Raw genomic sequence first — 12,698 nt, 5'->3', positions numbered from 1 at the left:
TCATCTATAAATATCAGAATGTACTTATTGTTTCCTAGGGAAGGTACATTCAGCGGACCACATAGGTCAGTATGAACAGTGTCCATGACTTTTGTGCTTCTCTTCTCTGTACAACGTGGGAAGGAAGGCTTGACTGCCTTTTCAGTTATGCAAGTTGTACAGTTTGGCATTGGTGTACTGCAATTCTTTACCTGTAGACCTTTTACCAGACTTTCCTTCTGCATTTTCAGGATAAGGTTGGTATCCCTGTGTCCAAGCCTTTTGTGCCAGAGTTCCAGATCTGGTTGATCCTTTCTGCTGGGTTGTGCAACCCTTGCAGACTCATTCTCTGAAATATCAATCTCATACACATCATTGATTAGTTTGGCTTGAATAAACACTTCACCATCTTTTATCACATTGCATTGTCCATTTTTAAATATAATTTCAAAACCTTTCTTGTCTAAACTAGACACACTTATTAGATTACAGTTCAGCTTTGGTGCATACTTAACATTACTCACTGTAGTATCAAAAGACTCATTGTTCACTTTGAAATTCAAGTTCAAAGATCCTGCACCTATTGACTTTATAACATTTCCATCAGCAATTTCAATCTCAGACTGTTTATTATTGTCTATTTCATTGAAATATTCCCTTTTATAGCAGAAGTGGCTGCTTGCTGCACTGTCCAGAAGCCACTTATTGCGCTTTCCTTCACAGCCCTGGAAAGCTACATTTCTTTCTTGCAATATCATTGCACGCCCACGACCCCCCTTCTTTTCGCCTTTTGGTGGAAAGGGGCGGGATTTATTCCTAGGTGCCCGGCATTCCTTCGCCATGTGCCCTTTTAAATTGCAGTTAAAGCAAATTATTTCCTTTGGCGTTTGTCTGGACCTTTGAAAATGCTTGGAAGCATAATTAGTGTCCTTTCTCCCTGTATTCCTTTCTGAAGAATCAAGGTAATCTCTGCATTCCTCTCTCAAATGATCAATCAGTTCTTCAAAAGTCAGGTCCTTTTTGTGATCCATGCAACTCTTGAATGAACTGAAGCTTGGTCCTAGAGATGCTATCAAAAATGAAACCTTTGTTTCTTCATCAAGGGCTTTAGTAGTAAGATCAATCCTCTGAACAATTTCACTAAATTTGCTGATATGGTCAGTGAATTCTTCTCTTGAATTCATCCTCAGCGCAGTTAATTTGCTCATCAAATTCCTGTAGGAGTTCTTAGTAGATGCTCCATACCTGCGCTCAATATCTTTTAAGATTTTAGCTGCATCATCTTTGCTATTAACTGATGTTAGATGCCTGTTGCGAAGTCCACTCAAAATTATGTATCTGGCCTCGCTGTTCATGCGTTTCCAATTTGCTATCTTGGCTAAATCCTCTGCTGTTGTGCCAGTAGGCATAGGTTTTTCAATGGCATCCAAAACATTCCTTGCATCTAAAAATGCTATCAGGCGTTGTTTCCAAAATACATAATTGTCATCATCTAGAGCCATGAATCCTGGCTTAACTCCACTATCAAAATCTGCAAAAGCCATCTTGGAATCTCAAAATTCTAAAAATTTCTAAAAATTCAAAAATTTGCCAAAAATTCCAAAATCAAAATCTCTAAAAATATCTCAAAATGCAAAATAATCTTCACTGCCTCTGAGTTCTCAGTGCTGTAAACTCTGAGGGAGGGGAGGGGTAGCTAATCCCCTAGGCACACTGGAGAACAATAGACCATGTGCTCACCAGGAAGTTCTAACTGAAAAAATCCTACTCAGTTCAAAATCACAATCCAAAGCAATCCTTCAAAAATACACAAAAATACGCAGTCCTGGGCCGTAATAACCCTTTATGGGAATGTTAGGGATGTGGATTAGGATATATTATTAGATAGATCCTATCCGAGCTTGTGTTAGCAAGCTTCCAATATCAGCAGAGTGACATTCCCCTTTTGTGCGCAGCAAAGCATGTGCGTTAGATTCGCTAGAATCTCTATAACAATATTACACTTTATAGTTCAATATTACACTTCCTGGCAAAGGTCCCCTTTGTCCCTCTTAAAAGAAATACACAACACAGTGTTTATAAAATAAGATAGAGTTTACTTACAGTTTCATCCTGAGTTACAGCATAATCTCAGAAAGGCAGGCTTGCTTAGAAAAGTTACAAGTATATATACATCTAGAGACTACTTAGTAAAGTAAGACTCCATTTGGTCTCACTCTTGGCTGCAGGCCTAGAGTGAGAACCATGCTAACTAGAGATTCTCTGGAGATGTGTCCTCATCGAGGGAGGAAGTAGCTAAGAGAGAGAGTGATTGCAGGCTAGGGCTTTTGTCTAATCCAACTCATTTGCATGTCTGAGGGAACAGGAACTGACCTGTAGTCAAGTGTCCCTCCAGGTGAGTTCCTGTTAGTGGACACTCTAGGAACTGTTGTGACTTGTCTGCCCCAGTGTTCCATCCCACAAAAATACCAGTCCGTGGCACCAATATAATTTTATCATGGGGGCTGTGTGCACAAGGGGAAATACTCAAAGGCACACACAGGGCCGTCTCAAGCAGGTCGGGTGCCCTGGCGCTGAGGCACGGAGATCGCTCCGCCGCCCCCACCCTCACAGCGCGCAGCACGGCTTCTGCGCGGCTTCGTCGTGAGCGCTCCCCCTGCCGCCCTGGCGCCCTGGCGCCCTGGCACCCTGTGCCACCGGGACCTTACCTAGAGCCGGGCCTGGGCACACAGAGCACTCCTCCAGTGCTGCCACAGCAAGGAATACAGGTGTGCAAAGGGGTTGTGTGAGATAGCCCTGAGAGTTTAATGTTTCTATGGTGTTTTTGCAGAAGCTTTGGAAATGATTTTCACTGCAGCCAAACACTCCAATGCTGCCATTGCAGAAATGGTGAGTGCACTGACCTCATGCGAGTGACTTGCAGCCAGAGACCTTTGCAACAGAGCTCTTTGGTCCGGGTCTTGTTCATCTTAATTCTGATGGTCCTGCAGGAACGACTCCAGAACCTTTGGGAGGTGTATCACAGGCTGGGGCTTGAAGACGACATTGTGGACCCTTCCAACGAGCTGATAAAAGAGGGACCCATTCAGAAAATCTCATTCCGGCACAACAACACAACAGAGAAATACCTGTTTTTGGTGAGAGATTAATCAGGTTGGGGGGGATGGCAGGAAGGGAAGAGAGCAATCTGTGTTCTTTTGCACAACTCAGAGAAGTTGTGCAGCTGTTTGGAGAAAAGAAAGAAAGAAATATATATATAGGAGTTTGGAAAGATATGCAAGGTATGTCTACAGTAAAGGGACCCCTGACCATTAGGTCCAGTCGTGACCGACTCTGGGGTTGCGCTGCTCATCTTGCATTATTGGCCCAGGGAGCCGACGTACAGCTTCCAGGTCATGTGGCCAGCATGACTAAGCTGCTTCAGGTGAACCAGAGCAGCGCATGGAAATGCCGTTTACCTTCCTGCTGGAGCGGTACCTATTTATCTACTTGCACTATGATGTGCTTTCAAACTGCTAGGTTGGCAGGAGCAGGGACCGAGCAACAGGAGCTCACCCTGTCGCAGGGATTCGAACTGCTGAGCTTTTGATTGGCAAGCCTTAGGCTCTGTGGTTTAACCCACAGCGCCACCCGCGTCCCAATATGCAAGTTATGCCTACAGTGTATAAAGTGTACAGTGTATAGGGAAGGGCAAATAAGAAGAGCCTTGGCTCTGATTCCCTACAAAGAAAGGCTTAAAACTCCTGAGACTTTTTCATTTGGAATCAAAGGTGACTGAGACTGTGAGAGAGGCTTATAAAGCCTTATGCATCTCCACATGGGAGTAAACCTCACTGGATGCAATGAGACTTGCTTCTGAGAGTAAGCATGCACTGGATTGCACTGAAAATTATGTGCAGTGTGGAGAAAATAGATTGGTAAGTTTCTCTCCTTCTCTCCTTATGCTGGAACCTGGGAAGACAGTCAGTCAATGAAACTGATTGGCATGAAAGCACTTCTTCACCCAAATAATTTTTGGAATTTGCTGCCTCAAGATGTGGTGGTGGACATTAGCTCAGATGAGCTGAAAAGGGAATGAGACAATTTCATGGAGGATAATTTACTCAGTGGCCACTAGTTGTGAGAAGTGAGGTTACAGGGAACCAGACTGAGAGCCTTCTCGGTAGTGGCACCCGTCCTGTGGAACGCCCTCCCAGCAGATGTCAAGGCAATAAGTAACTATTTTACTTTTAGAAGACAACTGAAGGCGGCCCTGTTTAGGGAAGTTTTTAATGTTTAATGCTGTACTGTTTTAATATTCGGTTGGAAGCTGCCCAGAGTGGCTGGGGAAACCCAGCCAGATGGGCGGGGTATAAATAATAAATTATTTTATTATTATTATAGTTGTAGTCATGGTGGCTATTTGAAACATCTAGGCTTAGAGGTGATATGTTCATGAATACCATCTGCTGGGGGACGGACGGACGACAACAGTGGAGTAGGACTATTGCCCTCCTGCCTCTGAAGTGCATAATCCAAATGATAATTGTATTCTGATTTTCAAGCAACCAGGGAGAATGTGAAGTGTGCCAGTAATAAATCCCGCCCCCCTGCAGTAGCCAAGTACCTCATTAGCTGATGGAAGTTGGTGTCCAGAACATCTGGAGGACATGTAAAGGCTGGCAAAGCCCTATGTGATACATGCACTGGATTCTTTCTTGACCCATTGGTGGCAACAATTCCTTCTTCCCTTGTTCAGAGTGGTTCATATTCTGAAGTCTCTAGCCATCAGAGGGAGAGATTAACCGAGACAAACCATTATTATATTGGCTGGTTCATTTCACATTCGCTCTCTTCCTTTTGCCCTTCTTTGTCCAGACTTGATGTGCCCCCCTCTCACCAAGGCTTTATCCTTTCCCACCTCTTGTCTCTCTCAGTTCAATAACTTGCTGCTGTACTGTGTGCCAAAAGTCATCCAAGTGGGCGCAGCATTTCAGGTGCACAGCCGGATCGATGTGGAGGGCATGAAGGTCAGAGAATTTCATTGCAGGTTATTCCCTTTAATTATACTCGTGGGGTGGGGGGGTGGGGTGGCCCTGCCCCCATATTTTTCCACAGGGTGGCCACATCTGGAGGAACATAGAACAAAAATATAACAAGCAGAGCAGGAAGCAGAGTACAACCCCCCCCCCAAATACGCATATGTAGGGGAAAAAATAATAAGGCGAGGAATGCAATGTGGTGCTAAGGAAATCACTGTCTCAGTGCAAGCATTTCTGCTTGCTTGATGGAACAATATTCCCTCTATTCTCCCTGCACCCTGTTCTGGCTGTTCTCCTGAACCCCCCTCAGCCAATTTGGGGGTGTTTGTGTGTGCAGGGAGGAAAGCTGCCTTGTGCTAGCAGACGTTTTTGAGTGGGCTTTCATCTGCAGGAACAGCTAGCTGAATCTGGCCCATGGTTTTATAAATGCTACCCGAGGAAGGGTATGGCATATATCTGAATATATTGGGACATTTAAATATTTACATGCTTCAGGTGAGCTGTCCCCATTTCCCGTCCCTGCCAAACTTTTGCATGTGGATTGGTTCAGGTGTTTGCTTGCTGCTCTCTTCCCTTTGATTTGTTGATTATTTACTTACTCAGTTTGTAGCCCACCCCTTCAACTTCCAAAAATTACCAGGACAGCTCACAGAACAATGCATGAAAAAAATAAAATTCACTGTTTGTGTGCGAAAATATCCAACACTTGCGTTACTCAGAGTAGACTCATTGAAATCCCAGGTTACTTAAGTGAGAGGAGCAGACCCCTTGAAAAACCCAAGTAACTAAAGTCCATTGATCTCAGTGGTACGGATGTAAATTGAATGTGACAGCAGCGGAAGCCATCAGAGAAACAGCAGCAGCACATCAATGCTAATTGTTTTACTTATCTGGACTTGCAGGTTCGGGAGCTGAATGATGTGCAGTTTCCTTATGCTTTCCTTGTATCGGGGAAGCAACGAACTCTAGAACTGCAAACCAGGTAGCTGATGTAGGAATGTTGTCCTTTCTGATTCTCACACAGGGTGAGGAGAACTATTCTTCTCTAACAGGTGACTTCTCTTTCTACGCAGGTCCCAGGAAGAGATGAATGATTGGATAAAGGTAACCCATGCTTCTACCCTTTACCCTATGTCAAGGTCCTGCCCTGTGAGAAAGGCAAAGTGTTTGCTCTTTTTAACAAAACCGATGAAATTGTAAATGATTATTAAAATAACTTGCTGGGAGGAAAAAAGTAGGTAACGTTTGTTATGGGGACAGGGAGGAGGGGGAGAGCTTAGCACCCCTTGACTGCCAGCTCCCCACTCCCATACTTCAGAAGCTTAGCTGCCAAGTAACCCGTTTTTCGCGGGAAACCCCCAGATTTTAATCCCGGAATTCCCCCGGATTTCCTACCTGCCAGGGAGCCTCCATTTTGGGTGCCACTCTGACCATATGTGGGCACCGGAAATAGGGCAGAGCGGCACTGGAAGTCACTTCTACGCATGCCCGGTGGCCATCTTGGTGGTGGCTGCATGGCGGCGGCCATCTTGTCTTGTCACCAAGATGGCCACCGGGCATGCGTAGAAGTGACTTCCGGTGCTGCTCTGCCCGATTTCCGGTGCCCACACATGGGAAGAGTGGCCCCGGAAGTTGTGTAGAAGCAACTTCCGGTGCCACGCCACTGCTGATCCCGCATTTTTCAGCGGGAGACTTGGCAGGTATGTTCAGAAGTGAGTGGGGCAGATGTGGGTTCAACCTGCCACTTTCATGTGGGGCTTGAGCCTCAGAGCTTTCTTTCAACTTCTGCTTTTCTTCTCCAGGCCTTTGAGTCTGCCATTGACAAGAAGGAGAAAAGGAGTGGGACCTTCAAGGTGGCAATCCAAGGGCCGGAAGCCGAGATGCAAGATTTAAGTGTAATCCTCCTGACTGTACTCACTCATGGAATTATAGAATCATAGAACTGTAGAGGTGTCCAACCCTGTGCAATCCAGGAACCCACAGATAAAGAATCCCTGGGAGATGGCTATCCAAAACCTTCTGTGAAGGACAGTCCACTACCCTCTGAGGTGGTCCATTCCACTCCTCTATTCATCCTCATGTCTCCACCTCACTTCTAAAAGCATTTCCTGTATTATTTTAATTATTTCACAAAATGTACAGATCACTTAATAGAACAAAAGACCTCTAAGCAGCTTGCTTTATGCAGTCATTTAAAAATAAATAAATAAAAATACAAAAAGCACAAATATAAAAAAGTTACATGAAAAATGTAAGATAAAATGGGTAATATTAAACACTTTTGTCCAAAATGACATGCTAAAATGACACGCCTAGGTAGGCTTGCTGGAATAAAATTTTTTTGAGCCAGTGCTAAAAGCAGTACTTGCCTGCCTAATAGGAAGACCATGAGTGAACATTCTGAAATCTGCAACAAGGAAATGGAAAGTGTGTGATGATTGGAGGATAAGACAGAGGAGTGGAATGAGCAGGAAAGAGGTAATTGTACTTAACAAGGCTCTGGCAATGGTGCTAAGCAATATGGAAGAGGGGTCATACTTGTCTATCTCCTGGACCCTATGAGCTATAGCGATAATTGCCTTCATTGCCAGAGAGTCCATCTCAATGGTTCTTTGATTATATATATAAATAATATAAATTTTTATTTATACCCCACCCTCCCCGGCCAAGACCAGGCTCAGGGCGGATAACACTGAATATAAATACAGTAAAAACATTAAAACAACAACAACAACAACAACAACAACAACAACAAAAGTTGATTAAAATATAAGTTAGAATACAGTTTAAAATGCAGCCTCGTTTTAGTGGTAGCCTATAGATCAAAGCCTATAGATCAATTCCAACCCCCTTCACACAGTGCATAGCTTAATTGTGGAATTCACTCCCACAAGACGTAGTGATGTCCCCCAACCTGGATTGCTTTAAAAGAGGATTAGACAAATTCTTGGAGGATAAGTCCTATCAACGACTACTAGCCACAATGGCTCTGTTCCACCTCCACTGTAGGAGGCAATATACCCCTAAATACTAGTTGCTGGGAATCATAAGTTGCCGAAAGCACTGTTGCACTCAGGTTCTGCTTGTGGCAGGGGCGGCCCATGCATTAGGTTGGATTTTGCTTCAGACAGCAGATCCACCCCTGCCATTATGCTGTTGCCAGCGCTGCTGACATTGACTTGCAGGCTTCCCATAGAACCTAGCTGGCCACTGGGAGAACAGGATGCTGGGATAGATCACCCTTCGATCATACCCACCAGGGCTCTTTGTGTTCTTATGGTCTGTTTTACCCCCAGCATTGCCAGTTTGATGAGCTGGGCAAGCGGGCTCCTCAGTGGATCAGGGACAAGCTGGTGACCATGTGCATGCGTTGCAAGGGCCCGTTCAATGCTATCACACGCAGAAGGCACCACTGCCGGGCCTGCGGCTATGTGAGTACACCTCCTCTGAGTTCCTTTGGGTAGGGCAACCACATGGAAGGGCCTTGGGACTCCATGTTGGACTAGGGCCAGTCCAGAGAACTGATCCCAAGAGCGACCATGCTTGGTTCAGCTACATCTGGCTGCTGCTGGTGGTGGGGACAGATGCTGAACTCTTCCAGTTCTATGTTCAGCTTTGGTTCAGGTCTTGTTTAAAGAAGAATGGGCGTTTCCTCTGTGAATCTACCCTGCAGCAACCCTTTGGTTCCTCTCCTGGAGGCAGGTGGTGTGTGGCCGGTGCTCTGAGTACAAGGCCGAATTGCAATACGACAAGAGTGGGCCCAAACGTGTCTGCGTGGAGTGCTACATCTTCCTGACGGGGCATTTGTTGCCTGACGAGCGGCAGGCAAGGCATAAAGGCATCCTGGAGGTGAGGAGGAAGCAGAGCTTAGACGTCTCCATCCTTTCTGTCTCAGTCAATTGCCTGCCCCATTTCTCGCCTTTCCTCCACTTCAGCCATGGTTGGGTCACCTGTGCTGGATTTCCCCCTTTCAGTCCATTCAGGTTGCACCGCTGTTCCTTATATTAGCCAAGTAAAGTAAGTAGGGAGAGAGGCTTACACCTAGTGGAATGGGACAAAGCACTGGAGTGTCTTAGCAAATAATGGCTCCCTACAAGCACTTGCTCATTGCGCCCTACATATTTACTGCCAGAAATAGCGATGGAACCTGGTTGCCACAGAAAAGGTGTGAAGTGGAGCTGAAAGACAGGGGACAAGGGAGTGAGGGGGACTCTGTCCATGGTACTGAAGATTGAAAAACCAATAGACTACTAGACCTCCAGCTCCAGTTGGCACAAGGCACTGAAGGTTTTCTATGTATTATTTATTTATTGCATTTATATCCCACCTTTTAATCCTTGGAGCTCAGTGTGGCTTACATCGTTCTCCCTCTCCTCCTTTATTCTCCACAACAAGCCTGTGAGGGAGGTTAGGCTGAGAGGGATTAGCGGTCAGAGGGAGAAGAGGAAACCGACTCGGAGGAGGAGGTGTCAGCAGCAGGAGAGGTGACAGGATTTAGTGAATGTGGAGAAGCCATGGCAGAGAGCAGTTCACACTCTGGTGCTGAAGCATAGGCTGGAGGGAGGGTGGCCAAGAGGCAGAGTAGAGACAGGCTGCAACCAGCTCCCCTTCCCACTTGTCTCCTAGAACTCTCAGAGAAACGAAATGGGCAGAGCAGAGGGTGGTTGTGTGCAGACACAGCCTGAGACTGCGGGGGAAAGACCCTGGAGAGGAGCAGTCCTAGTGGGCACAGGGAAGGTGGGGACCTTCAGTCCTTGCAACTGCTTCATCAGGGCAAGGCCTCCTAGAAAGAGTTGCTGAGACCACTAGGCCTGAGCTGTGGTTGTTTCCTTGAATAAAGAGTTTACTTCACTGGCCCAGGGTGAGTTATTGCTTTGTTGATGACCTACGCCTGACTCCAGCCCTGACAGGTAATGCCTGGCCTAAAGTCACCCAGTGAGCTTCATGGCCAAGTGGGGAATCAAACCCTAGTCTCCCAGGTCCTAATCCAACACTCTAATCACTGCACATTACATTATGACCCAGAAAGGAGTGAAAACAGCCATTCTCCCTGCCTGTTTTATCCATCGGTGCAACCAGGACCAGTGTGGAATTGACACACATATAAAAAACACTGTGAAAATGCTTTTCTTTAAAAAATGTTTTGAAAAACACATTGAATTTTGCATAGCTCACTGTCACCATCTAGTGTCACATTTATATATTGCACTTTACACCACATTTAAAATGTTTTATCTGCAGCTGTGTAGCTGAGTCCCTGAACTGTTTGTTGTGTTCCATTCTGTAGTTCGCATTCTATAGACACAGGAGCCAGTAGAAGCCTCTGGGCTAAAGAGCATTAAGGGAATGGTGTGGTATTTTTGTTTAATCGGCAGAAAGAGTCTGCAGAAATATCGGGGCAGAGCCTGATGTGCAGTTTCCTGCAGCTGTTGGATAAGAACGGAAAGGGGAGCATGCGTGGCTGGTTTGTGATCCCACGAGATGACCCTCTTGTGCTGTACATTTACGCTGCACCCCAGGTATGTGTGGGCTTATTGAGAATTTGTTCTTGTGTGGAAGCTCAGATGGTTCAGAATGGGCATGGCTAACCTTTGGCCTTCTGGATGTTGCCAAACTACAACTCCCATCATCCCTGGCCATTGGCCATGCGGGCTGCATCTGATGGGAGTGAGAGTCTAACAACACCTGGAGGGACCACACTGGTTCTCCATCCCTTGAGGATACTTAACTAGGGTTGCCAGACTCAATAGAGGACAGGACTTCTGTGCCTTCAATTGCCCTGCTCTCTTTTGAGTCTGGAAACCTTAAAGAGAAACCAGCAGACCCTTTGTTTAATTTCCAAGCAAAAAGAGAGCAGGGCAATTAAAGGCACAGAAATCCTGTCCTCTATTGAGTCTGGCAACCCTATACTTAACTGCCAGGATATCCCAAGCTGCTGTTCTGAGTGCTCAATACACAGGCCCACCATAAACAGGAGCAGAGGCTCCTAACTCTTCCTCTGGCAATTCCTGATAGGAGAAACATTGAATGCAAAAATGGCTAGAGAGGAAAGGTTTAAGCAACCGCTTCCCCTGCTATTTCTCTGCTTAAATTACAGCGGCCTCTTGAGGCTGCCTTTGGTAAAAACCAAGAAATAACCACATTGGTGGGAAGATGCATGCAGCTGCATGCCATGAATAGTTTTAGTCCTTAAACATTGCAAAACCAGCTTGTGTTGACAACAACCCCCTTGTTAAACAGGGAGCAGCTCTGGGTTGGTTTTGTGGAGTCAGTTTGGAACATCTGGAATTGCTTCCTTTTGAGCCTCTCATCCTCCCTCTCTTCCCACTTGCCTCCCAGGACGTCAAGGCTCACACTTCCATCCCACTGCTGGGCTACCAAGTCAAAGAGATGCCCCAGAACGACACCCGTCACATCTTCCAACTGGTGCAGTCCAAGCAGGTCTATACGTTGGTGGCGGAGACGGAGGAGCTGAAACAGCGGTGGATGAAGGCCATCACACACTCGGCTCGTGGGGAAGAGGAGGAAGACTCGTTTGATGAGCTGGAATGACTGGAGCCTTGCTGAGAGGCTGTTGCATATCTCGAGCCGCCATTTCAACGTCTGTAAAATGAAAACAGTATTTGGATTCTTTTTTAAAAAACTATTTTTTTTCAGCTGTAACTTTCCAACCAGTTTTGTAAGTCACAGTATTACCGCCTAGCTCAGATTTCCCTAGTTTGCTTATGAGCCTGTCACGTGGAATTGTGTCAAAAGCATCACTCAAGCCACACACAGTACATTGTTAGAACTGGAGACCTGCCAATGTTTGCAGATGTGTCTTCCCATTCACATGCTCACTCACACACCTAAACATTGTTGCAAACGGGATTTCCTATATGCACCTAGGCTCCCACTAATTCCCTGTAACCTGGCCAGCAAAACTAACATCTTTCTAAGGATGCTGCCTTGTACCTCTTTATGCTGCAGAATCTATATGCTCCTTTCCATCTCTGCCACAAAAAGAACAGCAGTCTCACCTGCAGATGCACTAAGAAAGCTTCCATTAGGCTGAGGGGGGAATGGGGACAGTGAGAGAAGCTTAGACTCCCCCAGCTTGTGTCTACCCGCAAACGTAGGTGAGTTCTTAGGTCCATAAGAACAGAATATCATAAGAAGAGCCCCGTCTCATCCAAAAACTCATCTAGCCCAGCATCCTGTTCTCACAGTGACCAACCAGTCTCTCCCTCCCATCTCCCAAAACACACACAGAAATGAAGAGGGCGGAGCAATGAGAGAAAAGATGACAAGGCCTTGAGCTGCTTGGGAAGGAAACGGGAGAGGAGCCTTAGAGAGTGGTCCTCACAACTGCCTCACTGGGACAAGACCTACTGGGATGGGTTGCTGGGCTGTTATGTTTCTTTGAATAAAGAGTTAACTTCACCCACACCAGTGTTTTTTATTGCTGACCTGCTTCTCACGCCGGCTCCTGACAGACTGGAGCTACAACATGAATTAAATGATAAACTAAGCATTTCTCTGGGGCATGCCATACCCACAGCAGTGCCCCATCTGAGGAGTGCAGACAGGGCAATCCTCCCCCCCCCAAATAATTGTTATTCATTTTCCAATATTCACAAAAATAAAATCACAAAAAACAAAACAAAAATAAAACATGAAAAAGAAAAACACAACAATTCTTACATTTTTTTACTTAAC

At 45.8% G+C, this 12,698-nt stretch overlaps 1 protein-coding gene across 4 annotated transcripts in view; it reads left to right on the top strand.

Annotated features, from left to right (window-relative positions):
- FGD2 (FYVE, RhoGEF and PH domain containing 2) overlaps positions 1–12,428 on the top strand; it is a 29,831-nt gene extending 17,403 nt beyond the window's left edge. For 2 of the 4 annotated variants that reach the window (XM_060277022.2, XM_088674148.1), the window contains exons 7-16: positions 2,810–2,868; positions 2,970–3,116; positions 4,896–4,988; positions 5,903–5,982; positions 6,074–6,104; positions 6,803–6,895; positions 8,297–8,431; positions 8,703–8,849; positions 10,376–10,519; positions 11,340–12,428. In XM_060277022.2, coding sequence (XP_060133005.2) covers positions 2,810–2,868; positions 2,970–3,116; positions 4,896–4,988; positions 5,903–5,982; positions 6,074–6,104; positions 6,803–6,895; positions 8,297–8,431; positions 8,703–8,849; positions 10,376–10,519; positions 11,340–11,552 — 1,142 coding nt within the window. In that variant the 3' untranslated portion in view covers positions 11,553–12,428. The remainder of the gene's footprint in view (positions 1–2,809; positions 2,869–2,969; positions 3,117–4,895; positions 4,989–5,902; positions 5,983–6,073; positions 6,105–6,802; positions 6,896–8,296; positions 8,432–8,702; positions 8,850–10,375; positions 10,520–11,339) is intronic. The other 2 variants (XM_088674149.1, XM_088674150.1) reach the window with 2 other exon arrangements.
- Positions 12,429–12,698: the final 270 nt, after the last annotated feature.

This window comes from Zootoca vivipara, chromosome 7 (genome assembly GCF_965207765.1).
Source record: "Zootoca vivipara chromosome 7, rZooViv2.hap1.1, whole genome shotgun sequence".
In the NCBI taxonomy this organism is placed as follows: Eukaryota; Metazoa; Chordata; class Lepidosauria; order Squamata; family Lacertidae; genus Zootoca; species Zootoca vivipara.
The sequence above is the reverse complement of the archived record's forward strand: the minus strand, read 5'-3'. Positions and strand labels throughout refer to the sequence as shown.